General features: G+C 33.2%; 2 protein-coding genes across 5 annotated transcripts; both read right to left on the reverse strand.

Annotated features, from left to right (window-relative positions):
• Window positions 1-4581: 4581 nt before the first annotated feature.
• On the reverse strand, window positions 4582-8134 carry LOC142637945 (chloroplastic lipocalin-like). 4 transcript variants are annotated; one of them, XM_075811927.1, is made up of 6 exons: window positions 7921-8112; window positions 7169-7425; window positions 6942-7065; window positions 6191-6430; window positions 5448-5738; window positions 4582-4981 (listed from the first exon to the last, which is right to left on the reverse strand). In XM_075811927.1, coding segments are annotated over exons 2-6 (936 nt in total). In that variant the 5' UTR covers window positions 7171-7425; window positions 7921-8112; the 3' UTR covers window positions 4582-4702. The 4 variants fall into 4 exon arrangements, with proteins under 4 accessions (XP_075668042.1, XP_075668041.1, XP_075668044.1 ...); XM_075811926.1 differs by lacking the exon at window positions 7169-7425 and having other exon boundaries at window positions 7921-8134; XM_075811929.1 differs by lacking the exon at window positions 7169-7425 and having other exon boundaries at window positions 6942-7093; window positions 7921-8111.
• A 1793-nt stretch (window positions 8135-9927) lies between these two features.
• On the reverse strand, window positions 9928-15182 carry LOC142638335 (uncharacterized). The gene is made up of 9 exons (XM_075812352.1): window positions 14837-15182; window positions 14459-14611; window positions 14094-14206; window positions 13865-13943; window positions 13157-13185; window positions 12659-12752; window positions 11623-11712; window positions 11290-11479; window positions 9928-10610 (listed from the first exon to the last, which is right to left on the reverse strand). The coding sequence occupies exons 2-9, from the start codon at window positions 14609-14611 to the stop codon at window positions 10141-10143; spliced, it is 1218 nt and encodes a 405-aa protein (XP_075668467.1). The 5' UTR covers window positions 14837-15182; the 3' UTR covers window positions 9928-10140.
• Window positions 15183-20212: the final 5030 nt, after the last annotated feature.

Here is a 20212-nt window from a genome sequence, read left to right on the forward strand (position 1 = left end):
TTTGTCGGTTCATATGACTCATATCTTTCTGGGGTCACATCACATGTCTAGTAGTACAGTGATCTTACATTACATCCATTATTAACTACCGTTTAGCTCTTTCTTCAACCAGATACTACAAGTCAAAAATGAAATCCTTTGACACATCATCGTCTTGGTCTGACTATTCCTACGTCGGCCAGGCCCTTAAACGAATATGCTACACTCTCACGAAAAAAAAAGTTTAACATTTTTTGAAAATTTTGCAGTTAGATTTTGTGTTTTTTAAGTTTTTAACTTATATATCAATTTTCATATCAATCTGATATTATTTATTATTAAATCTATAAGTTTGTTTTTTATGCATAATGTGGGGCTCGAGGACCGAGTATGTATTGTGAGGGGCTGAAGATCATAGATGAAGTTTAAGAGTCGTAGTGTGGGGTGCCAATTCCACGACCCATGGGCCACGGGCTCGACGAAGAGGGCTACTCGGACGGATGAGGAAGTATGTCAAAAATACTCTGAGGCATACCAAATGGAGATTAAAGGTTAAGGGGGGAGTTTCTAGCTTGGGGTAGTCTGTAATCTCCGCATTAAATCCCCTGCACCTAGCCTCATAGCCACATTAAATAGTGAGCAATAGTTTTATCAGCTGCATTGATGAAGAAGTGACCTGAGCAGTGCAGGTTACAGCTAAGTAGGGTCCTTCCACCACCTTCTTCAAACAGAAAAAGAAACAAGTGTCATGAGAGGAGATTGGTTAGGTGAGAAATGGACGGTTAAGATGTGAGGAAGGGAGGAGTATGTATACTAGAAAGAGGGATTGCAGAGAGGACCGAGAAAAAATATCAAGAAGAAGAAGAGAGAAAGGAGAAGGACATAGTGAGAAAAGTAAAGTGAACAGTACTATTCTTATGGTAGCTTTAACCTCCTCGGGAAGGCTTGTAGAGGGAGATTGGTTCACTTAATATACATATGTTGCCTTTTTTCTTTCTTGTTCGACCCTCATACTGGGCCATTTCTTTGTTATGTTGTTTCATTTCTACAAATTCTTTGTTTGGGCCATAGACGAATTGATTCAACCATTGTTCTAAGTAGACAGGGGCTTTAAGATTTTCTTGCCCTTTTAATTGGCACCGTCTGTGGGAATAACAACGCTTAGTGGATCTGTTCTGAGTGTTCATGGCTAATGTTGGCCAGGACTGGAAAGAATCAGTTGGTTCGCAAAGGGAGAACCAATTTGTGAGCATGGAGCAAAGGAGAGATAGGTAGCGCACCCCAAGTGTTGTGATGGGGTCTTACCACATTGAGCGGAGCCATTCGAGGATTGGAAGTCATGTTTCTCATAATCAGGAGACACGCAAGTTGCAATTAAAGATAGATCACTTGCACAAGAGGTTGAAACGCAAGGAGCATGACAGAGGGAGTCCTTTTCCCTCATCAAGTGATGGCTCCAAGGATAGTAGGGATCTCACGTATCGTCACAGATCCAGAACCCCATCTAGTGAATCATTTTCTGCTTTTTCTCGTAAGGATAGGTCGAAGAAGGGTGATGATAAGTGTGGGAAAAGGTCTTCTCATCAGGCATGGGGAATGATGCTATGAGTAAAGTACTACGGCAGATTTCTAAGTCACCTTTTGTTAGGAGGATCAACAAGGCCAAGCTCTCTCGTCGTTTTCCTCAACCAACATTCACCATTTATAATGGAAGGACTGACCCCGTAGAGCATGTTAGCCACTTTAACCAAAAGATGGCAGTTCACTCAAGAAATGAGGCTCTGATGTGTAAAGTTTTTCCTTCCAACCTTGGGCCAGCGGCTATGCGTTGGTTTGATGCCTTGGAGGAGGGATCAATAGGGTCTTTTGAGGAGCTGATAAGGGCATTTAGGGCTAGATTCATAACATGCAGCAGAGTCCCCAAGCCAGTAGACTTGTTGCTATCCATGGTGATAAGGGAAGAGGAGATAAAGACTGTACGATCCTGATCAAGCCATAGAATGTAGGGAGATAAGCAGTCGCCTGACGCTATAAATGTGAGATTGTGGATTCCAAAGCGTCAGGAGCACTGGAAGCAGGTGAAAGGACGTTACCACATGGGAATGAGCGTGGCACATGTAAAATTGGCATGTGTAACTAAAACTTCGATTTTACCTCAGAGTTAATAGCAAAAGTTTCAAGGGGCTATTGTGGGGGCCCAAGGACCGATTATGTATTATGAAAGGCCGAAGACTGAGGATGAAATTTAAGAGTCGCAATGTGGGGTGCCAATTCCACAGCCCACGGGCTCGACGAAAAGGGTTGCTCGAATGAGGGGGTACGTCAAAAATACTTTGAGGCGTACTAAGTGGAGACTAAAGGTCAAGGGGGGAGTTTCTAGCTTGGGGTAACCTGTAGCCTCCGTATTGAATGCCTTACACCTAGCCTCCTGGCCGCATTAAATGGTGAGTAGCAGCTTTTATCAGTTGCATTGATGAGGAGGTAACCTGAGCAGTGTAGGTCACAGCTAAACAGGCTCCTTCCACCACCTTCTTCAAACAGAAAAAGAGACAAGTATCATGAAAGGAGATTGGTTAGGTGAGAAATGGACGGTTGAGATGCGAGGAAGGGAGGAGTATGTATACGAGAAAGAGGGACTGCAGAGAGGACCAAGAAAAATATCAAGAAGAAGAAGAGAGAAAGGAGAAGGACATGGTGAGAAAAGTAAAGTGATCAATACTATTCTTGTGGTAGCTTTAACCTCCTTAGGAAGGCTTGTAGAGGGAGATTGGTTCATTTAATATACATATCTAGCCTTTTTTTCTTTCTTGTCCGACTCTCATACTGGGCCATTTCTTTGTTATGTTGTTCCCTTTTTAAAAATTCTTTATTTTTGGTCATATACGAATTGATTCAGCCATTGTTCTAAGTGGACCGTGGGCTTTAAGATTTTCTTGCCCTTACATATAATTTTAGATTACAAAAACTTGAAATTTAAACATTTAATTAATGACATAGTTATTGATCTTTGATTTTCTAGAAATTTTGTAAGCATGAAGGATGTAAGAAGAAAATGCAATCTAATAATGGATTTATCACATTGATAAAAATATATTGATTATAACTAAGTTTGTAGCAAAATTTTATCCATACTTTATTTATGCACAACTCAAACCTATATATAAATATATATAAATAGTTGATGAATTTAATGTTAATTATCAAAATAGACACATAAATTGATAAATCAATGATAAAAACACTTTTTCTATCGTCATTATTAAAAGACAAAATTTTCCTCTAAACTAAGTTGGAGAAATCTCCTCTTATTACATGTTGATTTATAAGACCATTCACATATATAAGATAACACGATTTATTAAATTATTTAAGTAAATCAAATGACTAATAAATAAGTGATGTTACTAAAAATAGACATAAATAATTTAATTTTTACATTGTCACCTAATAAATTAGAGGAACTTTCCTCCAAACTAATTTGAAAGAAAATTTTGTCCTTTACTAAATGATTCTATAATTTGTTGGGTCACCTCACTACTTCAAATAGCCGTCGGAACTATTTTAATGTAGATTTTTATAATGTTTTGTTTTCTTTAATTTTTATTTATTTATTTTATTAAGGAGGGGGTGGAATAGTTCTTCTTTTCCTCATAATGATTAGATGCACACTTGTATGTGGGAAATATACACTCTTTCAGGTTCAACAAAGTTGTCACTAAGTTTCCAAAGGATTGTGAATTAAAAAAAAAAATGATTCCTTTTGAAATTTTCAATACTGATCCAGTACCAATTTAATACACCGTTTCAAATCCAATGTTTGTTTTAGCACAAACATCCAATTTAAAAAGAACGTGTATAACGGCTATTGAAAAGCTTAAAGAGATTAAATGGTTGGTGAAAATAATTGATTCCTTGGATCTAACCTGAGACTTCTTCCAGTTGATACAAGAATGACTCTTGAGATCAAATAAGTCTACACATATGTGAAGAATTATTTTTTGCATAGGAAGAAACAAGCCAAACTTTAATATCAAATTTGGATTTCTTTAGAATTGTGCAGGTGTCTAAATCAATGAATATTAAAATTGACTTCCAAGCAAAATATTAGGCAATTCTTGGGAAGATGGCATTGGGATTTCTTTAGACTGCTTTCCCCTACCTTAAAGTCAGAATAATATGGAAAGTATAATAGATAAGATTATTTTCAATAACAAAATTGCCTGCTAAGCTGATTAATAACTAGAAGAGACTATCTTCCAGGGAAAAAAAAAAAAAAAAAAACTAGAAGAGACTGTCCTTTAAACTTCCACCAGTGAGCTAACTGTTATCAGTATTGGTTTCGTTTTCCTTGAAGTCGAATGCGGTAACATTGGTGGCTGATAGTGGAGGATTTCTCACATTTCCTGTTGATGCTGGAGGATTTAACACATTTGAACTTGTAGAGGTCTTTGTGCCTGTAAGCAAACCATCTTCCTGTGGAAGTTTCTTGCTTGGGGTAGCTGCAATGCCTGAACCATCTCCTGCTTCTATATTTTGCAAGCAGTTAATCTTATATTGAACTGATCATAAATCTGTTCTTTCAATATTGTACAAGTGTCTGTATTTTGCAAGCAGTTATCAAGAAAATATATTGAACAATTAAGATTTATAGGAAAAAATAATCTGGTGTATTCTATTGTCTGTGTAAAGTATAAAGAACACCACTATTTGTTTGAACTCAGTACTACTTAAAATATAGCTCAAGGAGCTTCTTCAAAGTATCAAATACACTTGTAAATGGATTAAATTCAACAGGGCCCTTCAATTCTAGGTCAGGAAATTGGTTTGTTAGAGCCTGTTGCATTTTAGACATTGACATCATTGCAGCTAACTGACCATTTGACATTACTTCACAGTCTTGTGGAGTATCCTTGATTTTACTTGGATCATACCCAAATTTTTCCAAATAAGTTTTGTACTTCTCAATGAATTCCGGTCCAGGGTCGGGTGTCCTTGAGTAGATCTGAAAAATATTGAAACCAAAGAATATACTTTAAATAAGGAGATTTTCAATATTGGCTGCCAACAGCATTTAATAACATATTGGTCATAAATATTATGAGATCACACTCTAAAATCAATGAGTATACTTTATTGAAATTTGGATGAAAAAAGAAAGACAAATTACCTACGGACAGTTCTGAAACAAATTACTGATTACATCCATTACAATACATGAAGTTGACATGTTTCATACTCAATACTATTCTAAAGTTATCATAGTCCAGTAATACCAATGGCAATAGTTGAAATTGCTCAACATTCTCATCCGAGTTTTCCCTCTACAAATTTACATCAACTACTCTTATAACCTTCATAACTAGAAAAAAGATTCGACTGACTATGAACGAAGTGACAACAATGTGATACTTGACAAATAAACATGACTAACAAGTTCTTGACATTGTCTTGTCCTAATATATAATTACCTGAATAAAGCCTCTGTCTTTTGCTCCTGAAACAAGAGCAAAGTTGTCATAATCAGTAGCAATCACATCATAAGGCTCCTTGGGGATAAATGGTAGTGTCGGAAAACGAAGATAACATTTCTCTTTTATCATCTCCAGCTTTTCTAGCCCAGTTTCACTTTTCTCCAAATCATCCTCTGGAAGGCACTGAACCTTTCCCCTAATGCCAGTAATATACCCACTGGGGCCCCCATGAACACAAAAGGTATCAACTTGGATAGAGGGTGACTCCATATCAAATGTATATACACCCTGTAATTTGATAAATAAGTATATTTAGCACCTGAAATTTGTAGGTATAAAGTATTGACTGAAACACCAGTGTAGTATTTTTTTTTATTTTTAAATAGGACAAAGAAAGATCCCTATATTTTTTAGAGACCAGAATATAGATACACATTTTGGATTCCAATATAACTCTTTTATTGCATCATCCACAACATGAATCTCTGACCTGCACTGGACGAACAAGTGGTTGCACCTTGAACTAGCTACAGCCCAACATTTCTTTTGTCAACAAGGAAGTTGGAGATTGTTTTACATGTCTTTTATGCTTTCATACAATGATAAATTTGGATATGAAGGGCCAATTTAAAATGCACCAAAGTGGGGAAGAAAATAGGCTTAATTTTGTCATGCAAACCACTATCTCGATAGATAGATGTCTTCAATGCAAGTCACTATCATATATATTCTTAGCATACCTGAGTGCAGTGACAGTCTTCTTGACCTTGTCCAGCAAATCCACGTTTGAGTGAAGCAACCTCAAACCATCTTCCAGAATATCTAACGGGGTCGAAATCCTTGGCTGTTATACCTCTCATCATCATTAGCCTCCCACTTCTTTCATCAGACCCCTCAACAAGTGGGAGAGTTAATGTACCATCTGGTGCACTAGCAAGCTGGCAGATATTGGGGTGATAAGATAGATCTGCCGCAATAACCTGCCCACGACAAATAGGCCGATATAGAATCAGAACACGTTCATCATATGGAGACATCTGCCTAGTTTATTGCAATAATCTTGTATCTCTAGCTCTTGCAACTTCACTAGCCCATCTAATCTGGTATGAGATTCCCTATCATTATAGAATCAACCCAACTAGAACATCTTCAAATTTTAAGGTTTATATGAAACAGTACAGAATAATACCAATAAAATCAGCACTTAAACCAAACGTGAAGCCAGACCATCTCTTTTTAACAAGCTTCTGAGGATATTTGGAAGGGCAGGGCTAAAACTATTGTTACCATAAGTAAATTTTGGCCCATAATCTTTGTAATATGGAGACCATGACAATAGTTCAGTCCCTCTCTCTATGCCTATCTTCTGTGCATAGCAACTTATTACATACCAAGTAGCGAAGGAAATATAGGACTTCATTTAAAGTTAGGAACTCTGCATCAAAATTCCAATCATTCAATGCTAGCGCATACAGGACCTTGTTTACTAACCTGGTTTGTCTGAGATAGAAATATTAGCGAAGCAGCAAGCCCAGATAATACATGTTTGGTCACAAGCTTACTTGATAAAGTTTGCTCAGAAGAGAACTTGGACATTATTTTTCCTCCCATCGCCCTGTTTGGGCAGCAAAATATTGTCGTTTCTGTAAATTTTATGGAAAAGAAATAGAGTATATATATACTAATTGTTCATGAATCAGAAGGTGGAGAGACAATACATGTAATTATGTACTTGGAACTACATAAAGATGGGAAAACATCATGGTTGGCCTGTTGGAGTTCTTCATTGTCACATGGGAATTACAAGTAAAAGCATGGAGTACACCCAAAATTTATGTGAAAACTTCACGCCTTTAAGTGCCTCATAGATGGTGCACTCCAAATATCAATCACATTTGACTTGTCACCATTGATTATGTCCTAGTCCTACCCGGATATCAAAATCTGGTCCACCAAATTCTTAACTACCTTCAACCTATTCCACTTACATAAAAATCAGAGGATTCACAAGACATCATTAACTGTTTCCACACAAAAATTCCTAAAAATTGAGACTGGGAAAAAGAAAAAAAAAACAAAACAAAAAAGCATTGAAACATAGTCCATACGTATTGATCATGAATACCCAAAACATTTTCCCACATTTACTAAAACAGATTCACAAAAAAGATGTCTACCCATTTCACATTGTACCATTCCTAACCATAAGAGTGTAGAGTTTACAACCTTCAATCTGTGTTCTTCATTGTAAATTTGTAATCAAATTTGACTTATTTTCACAAATTCTCTCTGTTTCTCTAATTTCCTCATATCCAATTTCACAATCTCTTCTCTCTTACATGAACAAAGCACATAAAAACAAAAACAACCCAGAAAAGAAAAGTATAAAATTAACAAAGAAACCAGGAAGAAGATAAGTTTAGAGCATGAAAGTTGCAATTTTTTAAAGCCAAAACTGTTAGATGATTACCTAGGAACGGGAAAAGAAGAAGAGCAACATTGGAGAAGTAGTGGTGATGACTGAAGAAGAACTTGTACCATTTCTTCTATTGTTTTTCTTTTTTAAAGCTTCAGAGTCTTCACATCCACTGTCACAAACGCATTTTTATTTCTCAGTTTGACAGTTTCTATGACTCTCCGTCTGTGTATGCGTGTGTTGTTGTGCTTGTTTTGTCGGTTCACATGACTCATATCTTTCTGGGGTCACATCTCTAGTTGTACAGTGATCTTACATTAAATCCACTATTAACTACCGTTTAGCTCTCTCTTCAACCAGATACTACAAATCAAAAATGAAATCCTTTGACACATCATCATCTTGGTCTGACTATTCCTACGTCTGCCAGGCCCTTAAACGAATATACCAATGACAAAGTTTGGCTATGACTCTTCCCCAAAAAAAAAATTAACATTTTTTAAAATTTTGCAATTGGATTGTGTTTTTCATGTTCTTTTAAATTGCATATTAATTTTTGTATCAATCGAATATTATTTTTTATTTAATTTATAATCTAGTTTTATATGCATAATTTTATATTACAAAAACTTGAAATTTAAATTTTTAATTAATGACATAATTATTAATCTTTGATTTTTTTAAAATTTTGTAAGCATAAAGGATGTAAGAAGAAAATGTAATTTAACAGTGAATTTATAACATCTAAGAAAAACAATTTGTCCATACTTTACTTATGCACTACTCAAATCTATATATATATATATAGTTGATGAATTTAATGTTAATTATCAAAATAGTCACGCGCGTGCGCGCGCACACATACATACATGTATAGATATATATTTATATATACATAAATAGTTGATGAATTTAATGTTAATTATCAAAATAGACACAAATTGATAAATCAATGATAAAAACACTTTTTCTATCGTCATTATTAAAATACAAAATCTTCCACTAAACTTGGAGAAATCTCCTTTTATTAGTTTATAAGACCGTTCACATGTATAAGATAACACGATTTATTAAATTATTTAAGTAAATCATATGCCTATTAAATAAGTCATGTTACTAAGTATCCGTTTGGACTTTGGATGCTGATGAAAGTTAGGCATCTGAGTTTTAGCTTTTTTTTTTTTTTGGGAAGCATGTTTTAGCTTTCCAGTGGATCTCGTACATTGTTCATGGGACTCACAAACATATTTTTTCAACAAAATTTTCATTAAAAATGAGTTTCACGGCACTATTCACACATTTAAAATTTATTTTGCTACAATATTTTCAATTTTCAGCAAAATAAGCGGTATCCAAACACACCATAAAAGTATACATGAATAATTTAATTTTTAAGTTGTCACCTAATAGGTTAGAAGAACTTTCCTCCAAACTAATTTGAAAGAACATTTTTTCCTTTACTAAATGGTTTTATAATTTGTGGAGTCACCTCCTTACTTCAAATAGCCATCACAACTACTTTAATTTAGATTTTTATAATGTTTTTTGTTTTGTTTTCTTTAATTTATTTATTTTATTAAGTAGAAGATGGAATAGTGCTTCTATGCCTCATAATGATTTGTTTGTTTTTTTTTTGAAAACTGCCTCATAATAATTAGATGCACCCTTGTATATGGGAAATATACACTCTTTTAGGTTGAACAAAGTTGTCACTAAGTTTCCAAAGGATTGTGAATTAAAAAAATAAAAAGTTTCCTTCTGAAATTTTCAATATTGATCCAGTACCAATTCAATACACCGTTTCAAATCCAATGTTTGTTTTGGCACAAACATCCAGTTTAAAAAGAACGTATAATGGTTATTGAAAGCTTAAAGAGATTAAATGGTTGGTGAAAATAATTGATTCCTTGGATCTAACCTGAGACTTCTTCCAGTAGATACCAGAATGATTCTTGAGATCAAATAAGTCTACACATATGTGAAGAATTATTTTTTGTATAGGAAGAAATAAGCCATACTTTAATATTAAATTTGGGATTTCTTTAGAATTGTGCAGGTGTCTAAATCAATGAATATTAAAATTGACTTCCAAGCAAATATAAGGCAATTCTTGGGAAGATGGCATTGGGATTTCTTTAGACTGCTTTCCCCTCCCTTAAAGTCAAAGAATAATATGGAAAGAATAATAGATAAGATTATTTTCAATAACAAAATTGCCTGCTAAGCTGATTAATAACTAGAAGAGACTATCTTCCAGGGAAAATAATAATAAAACTAAAAGAGACTGTCCTTTAAACTTCCACCAGTGAGCAAACTGAAAAATGGATCTTCCTTTTTATCAGTATTGGTTTCGTTTTCCTTGAAGTCGAATGCAGTAACATTGGTGGCTGATAGTGGAGGATTTTTCACATTTGCTGTTGATGCTGGAGGATTTTTCACCGACACAAATGCTACTTTTCTTGATCCGGACTTAGATTTTAACACATTTGAACTTGTAGAGGTCTTTGTGGCTGTAAGCAAACCATCTTCCTGTGGAAGTCTCTTGCTTGGGGTAGCCGCAATGCCTGAACCGTCTCTTTCAACTGCCTTCCCATCTCCTACTTCTGTACAGCTTTCAACTGCCTTCCCATCGTCACTCTCCAGGGAAGAACCTGTCGGTAAATCAGTCTTGTTCTCCGTGATATGAGATGGATCTTTTTTGTCCATTTGGGCTGCATCAACCCTAATTGGAACAACTTCATCATCTACAAAAGAGCCATTCAGGACTTTGTAAAAAACAATAGCAATAAGATCCCATAAAACAGCAGATAGTAGGAAACCAGCTTTAGAAAACTAGAAATTATAGACAGAATTACATTCTATTTAGTAGTATATTTATGATAGACTAAATTATGATCCACGATTACAAGTAATAATATTTATCTGGTTCCTACTCTATCAAATGGATACACACACATGGAGATAGTGTTTGAGTCTGTTAACAATCCAATTGAGCCCTAGGACCTCACTGCATTAAATAAACCCAGGGAAACTGTAACCTTGAGTGTGTGGAATTCCTTTGGATCTTGTACACAATTTATCAGACCCTGGTAAATCACTCTTCAGCAATAGATAGTAAAATTATTCAATGAAGACACATTTCACCCAACGAATAACCAGAGTCAATTATAGCAGGGACAGCCACTGCTTGTGATTACTTGATGAACAAATTCAGCGGCAATATCAAACTTGTTACATCAGAATAAAAAAGCATAACGTGTAAATGATATAGATGAACGAACGAAGGATATTCTTGCTCCATAGGAAGTTGTAAGATGTATAGAACATGCAATTACACCTGAAACTAAATTTTCTAGAAAAGAATAAGCAACGAGGGAGGGGGTGAGGACAAAAATAAAAGAGGGAAGCCATGAAAATGCTTACCTCCAAGAAAAGACTCAATACTTTGATACTTCACAGCAGATGCTCCTAAAGAAACGTCTTCTATGAGATCCCCCACCTGACTTCCAGTCTTGCTCTTAGGTGTCCTCTCAAGTAATACAAACTTATCTGATATCCATACACACTCTAGGGTAGCAAACTCCTCATTGGTTGGGTAATATTCCCTGAAGACCTGCAAGGGTCATATCAAGACAAGAAAAAAAAAATTTTAAGGTAAGAAAACGAGAAAAGAAATTCATATGCAAAATAGGCATCTAAAAAGAGAAAAAAAAATGACCAGAAGAATTCATAGCACCTACACAGGTGAATACCAACCTCAATCCCTTCTTGGGAAATCTTTACTGATTGCTTCCTCTGGGAGAGAGAAGAAACCATTTTGAATACTGAAACAACATCAAGTAGTATCTGTAAAAGGAACACAAGTAAATTGGAAGACACAGTTTAGTCACACGCTAAGAGCAGGAAGCTCCAATACAAATCTAAGAACTTCAATTCCACAATAATGAGCCACTGAAATAAGAGACTGCACTAGCTAGACACTTTAAGGAATTAAACGAGCTACAGAATGGATCTTCTGACATTCCTTGTATATAATTGGAAGGTTAATTTTAAGTGGTCATTCATTCTATAATTTGCTACAGTTAATTCTTGATTAGTGTAATTTATGTTGGTCCCTCTCAAGTACACAGGTTGTATACTTTGATGTGCTCTTTCACTACTTTCAATAAAATTCTTACTTATTCATTAAAAGAGAGAGAGAGAGAGAGAGAGAGAGAGAGAATGAGTGAGAAAGAGATAATATACCCAAATGTATCAGATCGTGTATCCATAAAGATAATATAAAAAAGGATAGTGCCACAATTTCTAGAAAAGAGCCCATCTTTTTTTCTTTTTCTTTTTTTTTTCTTTTTATAGTTTAATAGTTGGAGAAGAGGAGGATTTAAACCCTAGACGTCTCCAATGGAAACACCAAAAAGTACTAGTTGAGTTACAAGGTTCCTAGCAAAAGATCCCATCTATAGATGGGTAACAACTATGTCCAAAGTAGTAACTTCCTTTCTTAGTTGGGTAGCTGGGATCCTTGCCTGATAAAAAGCCTAGTTTCATTTATTTTCATTTTCTAACTGCTGCTGGAAGATACTCTGTGTACCCATGACAAGCATCTATGTCTTTTTCTTCACATATAGCATCCAAATTTCATACGTTAGGAATACGGGTATTCTAGATGGGACTCTTACATAAACCAACTCAAGTAACAAGGTTGTATGCCTCAAACCAACACAGCTTGGCTTGTATTCTCCAGAGAATTTTCAACTCTGATTCAGTTTTTAGATGAAGAATAGAAACTTACTTGCTGAACCAAAACTCGAAGGCGTGCAAGTAGAGCCAAAATGGTCAGAGAAAATCCAATAAAAAAGGATCGAGCAAGCAAGATAGATGTCTCACTTAACAATAGTCAAGGGTGAAAACATTACATAAAAAAATTTAAATAAATATTATGCAAGTTGGAAACTTACTATTGCATCATCCAGCTAATAAACTGTTTACAAGTATCAAAGTTACGAGTGCATGCCAAAACAATGGCACAATTAAAGGTGCCAAAACAAAAGAAAGGGAAAATATTTTTCTTTCATGATAAGTAAAAGGGAAATTAGTAATTTCATTTCTATAGATGCTTAATTTTAAATTAAGAAAATAAAATCAAATATAATAATGAGGCTTGGAAGTTGAAATAACAGCCAAAAAAGCCCAACTGTGAGAAAAACAGGGCAACTTTCAACAAAGTATTTTCTATTTTATAAACATACAATATGTACAAGTAACTTTTTAATCAATACACAAAGGATACGTAGCTGCTTTCAACATTGGCTCAACCATCTGCAAAAGAAACACAGCCTATATCAGTATATCAATCAAGTCATCCAAGCTAAACTGGTCCATTAATGCACTCATTAAATCGTATGGTTAGTTAGAAAGCAGTACTGTAGAAGCATTATTCAATTTGTTTGCCTCCCAAATAGTTAGAAAGCCAAGGAGCTGACCCCAATTTCATTAGGATTGTGGCTTTGTTGGGGTTGCTTCAGATTTTTCATATTAAACTGCTATTTGATGTATCAAAACTTCTATTAGACACCGTAATTACGTTTTCCAAGGCTAATCCCCACAAGAATTTAATGTAAACTGCTGGCTTGAATGATCATTGAGTGCACTCATAATAGAGTTGCCTAACCATTAAACTGCACAAACTGATGACAATCACATCTTCATATGGTTCAAAAGAAAAGATTTAGATCTTTTCAAACAAAAACACACAATTGGATAATTTGGAATGGGTGTTTTATTAATAAACGAAGAACAAACATCTAGCATAAAACAATTATTTCAGTAGCTTGAGTATTTGAGAGAGAGAGAGAGAGAGAGAGAGAGAGAGAGTTCTATCTATGTGTCATAATAACCTTGCTATTAAAAAAGGCAGTAATGAGAATGAACAATAACTGCACAAAATGCTAAGGTCAGAGAAGAAAAGAGGAATTATAAGTGAAAAGCAACACCAAACCTGTGATAGTAGGCGTGCAGCTCCCAGAAGTCGCTCCATAAAATTATATTTTCCACCATCACATTTTCTTCTCTTTAAACTGTGATAAAAATGAATCGATAACTAGAAACTAGCATGTTACCTAAATGAGCAAACCTATGAACATTTTCCATTGAAAAGTACATATTCAAAACTTAAATATGGGAGTAAATTTAACTTATTAGGCTTAATGGAGCATGAGAAACTTTACCTTTCTAATAGATGCACCTTTTGTTTAGGTCTCTTCCCAGTGATAACCAGAAAGCAAGAACCTACTATCTCCTCCAACTTAGCTGATTGCAAAAGTCTAATATCCCTCCTCACCTAACATCCCAAACAAGTAAGGTCAAGTGCTCAAACCCATTAGAAATCCATTATTGCCCAGGAGCCAAAAAGAAATAAAATTTTAATTCCTGCAATGTTCATTATGTGCTACCTAACAAAAACCCACCAGTAAACTTAACCAATTTACAACAAAGTCACAAAATTTCTTCTAATTTTTTGTCTTTTCATCAGTTTTCACATCAACCAAACAAAGGGTAAGATTTCTTAAAAGGAAAGTAAAGAATTATGAACCTTCAAAAGATACTGGAAATACAAGCAACGCCTATGCTGGTTCTTGTTCTTGTATACCATCCTTTCAAGAATGCCACACTCTACTTGAAGCTGCCCAAGCATAGATGTTAACCTCTGCTCAAGAGTTTCAACTTCTGAATCCATAGAATCCATCTGTACATGATTGTTACACACACATACATTGCTCAGTACTGTAATAAAACCCACCCAACAAAAAAAAAAAAAAACAATGTGACTAAAAACATGTCAAAAGCACAAATAAAACTAAGCAACAGTTCAGTCAGGCATTTAATCAAATAGGTTATGTGCATAGAGAAAAAAAAAAAATCAAATTTATGAGGGTTCAGCGAATGGTTTTGCATAGCAATTATGGTTTACCTGATGACCAGAGAGCCACTGACTGACCCCCGAACACGCTATGGTTGATTGAATATCGTAGGGGTTCAATTTTTTTTTTTTAATTAAGACCAAATTTTAAAACTCAACCTCTAAGTTTCACTATTTTTTTAATTTTTTTTTCATTCCTCGAAGTTTCAAAACATCCCAATTCAATTCAGCAGCAGCAGTGGCTATGGAAGGAAGCACAAGGATTTTCCATGATAACAAATACGGAAAATAGCTCCCTGTAGACGCCAAAGTCGATTTGTCTTTGGGTTTCCGAAAATACCTCTCTCTCTCTCTTGATTTCAATCTCCTTCTCCCTCACGATCTCAATTTCGGTCTCCTCTTTCTTCCCTCTTTCTCTCTCAGTCGAGTTAGGGTAGGGATTTTGGGGATTTTTTTTTTTCAATTATCTGGATATTTTTTAATTAACGCTTTTTAGATAATAATAAATAATAATATAATAAATTTTAAATTTAAATTAAGGGCAAAATGACATAGTTTTGGTAAAGGTCACAATAGATTTAACAGAAGTCTAAATTTGGTTGTTTTGAAACTTTTTAGAGGATTAAAATGAAAGAAGGTAATTTTAAAAAACTAAAATGGAAAGTAGTGAAACTTAAAAAGTAAGTTTTAAAATTTAGCGCCAATGAAAGATTTTGTATCGTATGTGATTGTGAGAAAGTTGATCGGTTGAGTACTAAATTAAACCCCAATAGATTGATCAAATGGTGTGTGTCGGAGTGAAGGTGACACGATTAAGAATGTGATACAACATTATCAAAATCCAATGAAACAAGAAACATGTTTCACCCAAAAAGAAAACTACCTACTAGTATACGTTTTTCATTTGTTAATAGGATGGTTATTTTTTGTAAACATATCTCTTAATTACTGAATTTTAATAGCACTTATACCATATACATTTTCCTCATTCACAATTTGGGGGCGGGGGGGGGTCAAATTACACTTTTTCATTATCAAGTGTCACCTCAATTTTGGTGTTGACGTGTTAGTGTATTTTCTTATCTCATCTCCCTCCCTTATATATATATATATATATATATATATATATATATATATATATATATATATATATATATTTATTTTTTTTTGTTTTTGGGGGGGTTAAATTACATTTTTTCATTATCAAGTGTCACCTCAATTTTGGTGTTGACGTGTTAATGTATTTCCTTATCTCATCTCCCTCCCTTATATATATATATATATATATATATATATTTTTTTTTTTTTTTGGGGGGGTTAAATTACATTTTTTCATTATCAAGTGTCACCTCAATTTTGGTGTTGACGTGTTAGTGTATTTCCTTATCTCATCTCCCTCCCTTTTATATATATATATGTGAGTGTGTGTGTGTGTGTGTTTCTCAAAAAAAAGTATCACCTCAATTTACAATATGGACCACCAAAATGCACAATCAAAACGCCAAAGTTATACTATATTTCAATATCCCCTAATGTGTATTTTGGTGTTAAATATGATGAAACTTAACATTAAAAAGACCAATTTACCTTCTCTATATAATTTTAAAATAAAGACAGTTAATTGTGCATTTTGATAGTTTAGAGAGTTAAATATAATTGGGGTGATAGTTTTTAGGGTGGAAAAGTGTAATTATATACACACACACACACAATAGTATTTCAAATCTATGACATTTGCATCATGATAATTTTTTTTATCATCAGGTCTAAGACACTAATTGATAAACGGAAATTGAAATACATATCTCTTATTTGAAAATAAGAGACTTTATCAGCTGAATTAATTAAAACATTTACTTAGATGTGCATGTGAGGTTTAATTTGTTACTTTTTAATTTATCAAAAAAAAAAATATTAAAAACTTTAGGTGTATATATATATATCTAACTACAGAGTTTCATTACTGACAACCTTAGACTATAGGATTTAAAATGAATTTTGCCCAAATATATAATTTGATCTCTAAAATTTTTGTATTCTATTTTAAAAGGTCATGCTCAATATTCAAAACTCTCACTTTTGTATGGTCTAAGAGATGTATATGATGAATAGTTGCATCCACAATTTTCTTTTTAAAGAGATTAATTATGTGTTTGGGACAAGATTATAAGCCAACTTTTTTTTTTAGCTTTGTTTTTAAAACTTAAATTTTTCTTACATTTTCAAAGTACAAATATACTGTAGCACCCATTTTAAGGTGGACACCAATTTTCAAAATTGAAACTGCGATTTATCACTTTTGTTAAAAGACACTTATCTATGATTGCACCAAATCACAACCTATGATATTCTATCATTCTGTCCCTGCTTTGTTGCTTACTCTTTTGATTGTGTTGATCCACGTGCTAATAGAGCTGCTTCTATAATGGCAAATATGGGAAAGGTAGAATTTCATAAGCGTGGCTTGAGTGGCCTCCTTTCCTTGGTCCTTTCGTCATAAGTCATAACTCAAAACAATGTACAAGTTTTTCCAACCTTAGGAAATTCCACTGCTCTCTTATCACAAACCCTCCGATATAGTAATTATTGGTTTGTTGTATCATGCATAACTTGGTATGCTTGTCAAGAGATACTCAATTATTTTTACAAACCATCTTTTTAGGCCTCTTGGGCCATTCCTATAACTAGGTGGAGACCGAATTTAATTAGCAAAAGTCACCAATAATTACAGCTTGGGAAGCAGAAGAAACATGGGTTGGACTTTGGTTGCATTTTTCTCCTTTCCCATCTTTTTCTAGAAATGCGTGCACAATATTTTCACAATAGATTTCACAAAAAATTCAAAATGACAAGTTGTTATTAACTCTTATGGGTAGAAAAAAAAAGTAATTTAAATTGTGAATTCATATTAAAATCAATAAAAATTTACGATTTATTATTTGTGATGAAAGTGTTATGAAAATGAACAATTTAGGGTCGTTTCCTTGACATCTTACGGGTTTCTATTTTTCTAATCACATGACTTTTGGTGTTCAATTATTCTTATTAACTATCTCATTCATTTTTTATTAAAATCATTAACTAAAATTGATTGCAGGGAAAGACGCACTAAAATGCTATTGATTTATTTTCATTTGAGTAGTCTTTATAATATTTTGTTGGGAAGGGGATGAAAGCAGTTGATTAGAACAACTGGATATCATGTAATTGAAAATTTTAGAATTATATATATGTTATGTTTAATTTTTATTTATTGTTGGCAAGGCGATTGGGTTGGATGGGTTTGAGACTTTGAGTGGAGTACTTTTGTTGCAATTAATTATTTACTAGGTAACTTGTAAAATCCCTCGTTAATTAATCTTTACTTGCAATTATTGATATATGATAAATTCATGTTTAATCTTTATGTCTTGTTCTCTGACCTTGAGTACTCATTGTCATAGTCATATTATTATGAACATAAATAGATCCATATATGTGTTCGGTTAGGCCCATTGGTTGATTGAACGGCTTTTAGGCTTATTGGTTATGGTCATAATCATGCACCAACTTTTGAAATCCTTCCAAATAGATAACAAGGATCGTTTGCTCCAAAGAGCTTCTGAATCTCTTACTCTGATCACTCTTGCAATTGTGTGTGTGTGTATCTATATATATATAATTGTATATTAGCAATAAAGAAACATTATACTTTTCGTAGAACTTTAAAAAAAATTCATTACATCAAATTTTGAATGCTATTTTTCACAAAAAAGAAAAAGAAAAAGAAAAAAGATTTTGAATGCTTTTACTTCGTCATATTAGCATTTTAATCTTTAGAGAGTGTTAACTAAAATTAGACTTAACTTTCACAAATTTTATTAGATTAAAACAACTCAGCAAATTATTTTCTGTGAACAAATTTTTTAGAATTAAATTGAGCCTTTTTTTTCACAAATCCTCTTATTTGGTCTTTAATTTATTATATTTATTAATTTAATAATATTTTTTTTAAAAATTTTATTGTATATGACTTAGTCAAAATATAATGAGTAATTTTTTATTTTTGTATAGAGTTTCAATCATGATATATATTTTTTTTTATTATCCATCGAGACATTAATTAGTTTTTTATGTAGATGAAAATCTTCTAAATTTTTTATTAAATAACAAAAGACTTTATAATTATCATTTAAAGTTTAAACTAACTAGAACCCATTATAATGGGTAACTTATTAATGGCCATCTAGAATTTTTGAAGGGTAATTAGGTTCTCGAAGCATAGCAATATCTCTTTTTGGGAGACCCAAATAAAGAGAAGCTTTTGTCCTATATATATATATATATATATATATATATATATATATATATATATATATATATATATATTTATTTATTTATTGATAGGAGAGCTTTTGGGTTGGACAGGTTGGTAACGTAATTTATATACTTAATGCCAAAAGCAAAATCCAAATTCTATACGTCCAACAAGCAAGAGCCAACAGGTGATACATAGCACCTTATCCTAAAGTCTTTAGCAAACATTTATCCACACACCCGTGTGTGTATATATATATATATATAGCAACCAAAAGAAGTCAACAAACTAAGAAATGAGAACATATAATTTATATGATAAAAATATTTTAAAATGGAAAATATTCAAAAATATTAGTTTTGAATTTTCGCTTTCCCTAACTTTTGTTTTTTTGTTTTTGTTTTTTTTTTTTTTTTGAGTACGCGCTTTCCCTAACTTAGGGTCAAACACTCACTTTAGGCCCAAAAAATAAAAGAAAAGTTAAATCACTTTTTTGAAAAGTTTAAGGTTATTTTCCTTTTGATTCTATTAATTTTGATTTCGTATTTAAATTGTGGTTTCATCATATTTGTGACTAACTATCTCCTTTTGTGCCTCAAAACGCAAGCTTCAATAATTGCTTGTCTAAAGACTAGATGTTTTTCTCAAAAAAGAAAAAAAAAAAAAAAGAGAAAAGAAAAAGAAGAGAGAGAGAAAGAGAGAGAGTAAAAGTGAAAAAAATCTCAAATTTAATGTATTAAAATAAAATAACCCTAAATTTTAACGGTTAGAGTGTAGTTTAAAAAGTCCAAAACAAACACAAATAAAGAAGTAAAAATCATACACTTAAACCATTCAATACATAGAATATTTACTACAACCGTATTGGACATTTTAGGACGTCAGTTTTACTAATTCAAATATTTTGATAACATAAATCATTTTAATTATCAAAAAGGGGATAAATTATACATTCTCCATTGATGTTTCATGAAATGAACCTGCCCAAATTACGGATGAAATGACACTTCCCTTTGATGTTTGTATAAATGTATAAATAAGTTCATACCTAATTTTCCTATTTGAATATTCCATTTTAAAATAGAAAATCCTCATCCAAACTGCCTATAAAATAACATCCCCTTTGAGAT

The sequence above is a fragment of the Castanea sativa genome, chromosome 6, assembly GCF_040712315.1.
Source record: "Castanea sativa cultivar Marrone di Chiusa Pesio chromosome 6, ASM4071231v1".
Classification (NCBI taxonomy): domain Eukaryota; kingdom Viridiplantae; phylum Streptophyta; class Magnoliopsida; order Fagales; family Fagaceae; genus Castanea; species Castanea sativa.

Coding starts and splice junctions, on each gene's coding strand:
- LOC142638335 (XM_075812352.1), bottom strand. CDS start 14,611: ATGGATTCTATGGATTCAGAAGTTGAAACTCTTGAGCAGAGGTTAACA. Junction 12,753..13,156: donor CCAATGTTGAAAGCAGCTAC/GTATCCTTTGTG, acceptor ACTATTGTTAAG/TGAGACATCTATCTTGCTTG. Junction 11,713..12,658: donor TTCGAGTTTTGGTTCAGCAA/GTAAGTTTCTAT, acceptor TTCCTTTTACAG/ATACTACTTGATGTTGTTTC.
- LOC142637945 (XM_075811926.1), bottom strand. CDS start 7,991: ATGGTACAAGTTCTTCTTCAGTCATCACCACTACTTCTCCAATGTTGC. Junction 6,431..6,941: donor TTCTATCTCAGACAAACCAG/GTTAGTAAACAA, acceptor TGTCGTGGGCAG/GTTATTGCGGCAGATCTATC. Junction 4,982..5,447: donor AAGACAGAGGCTTTATTCAG/GTAATTATATAT, acceptor AATATTTTTCAG/ATCTACTCAAGGACACCCGA.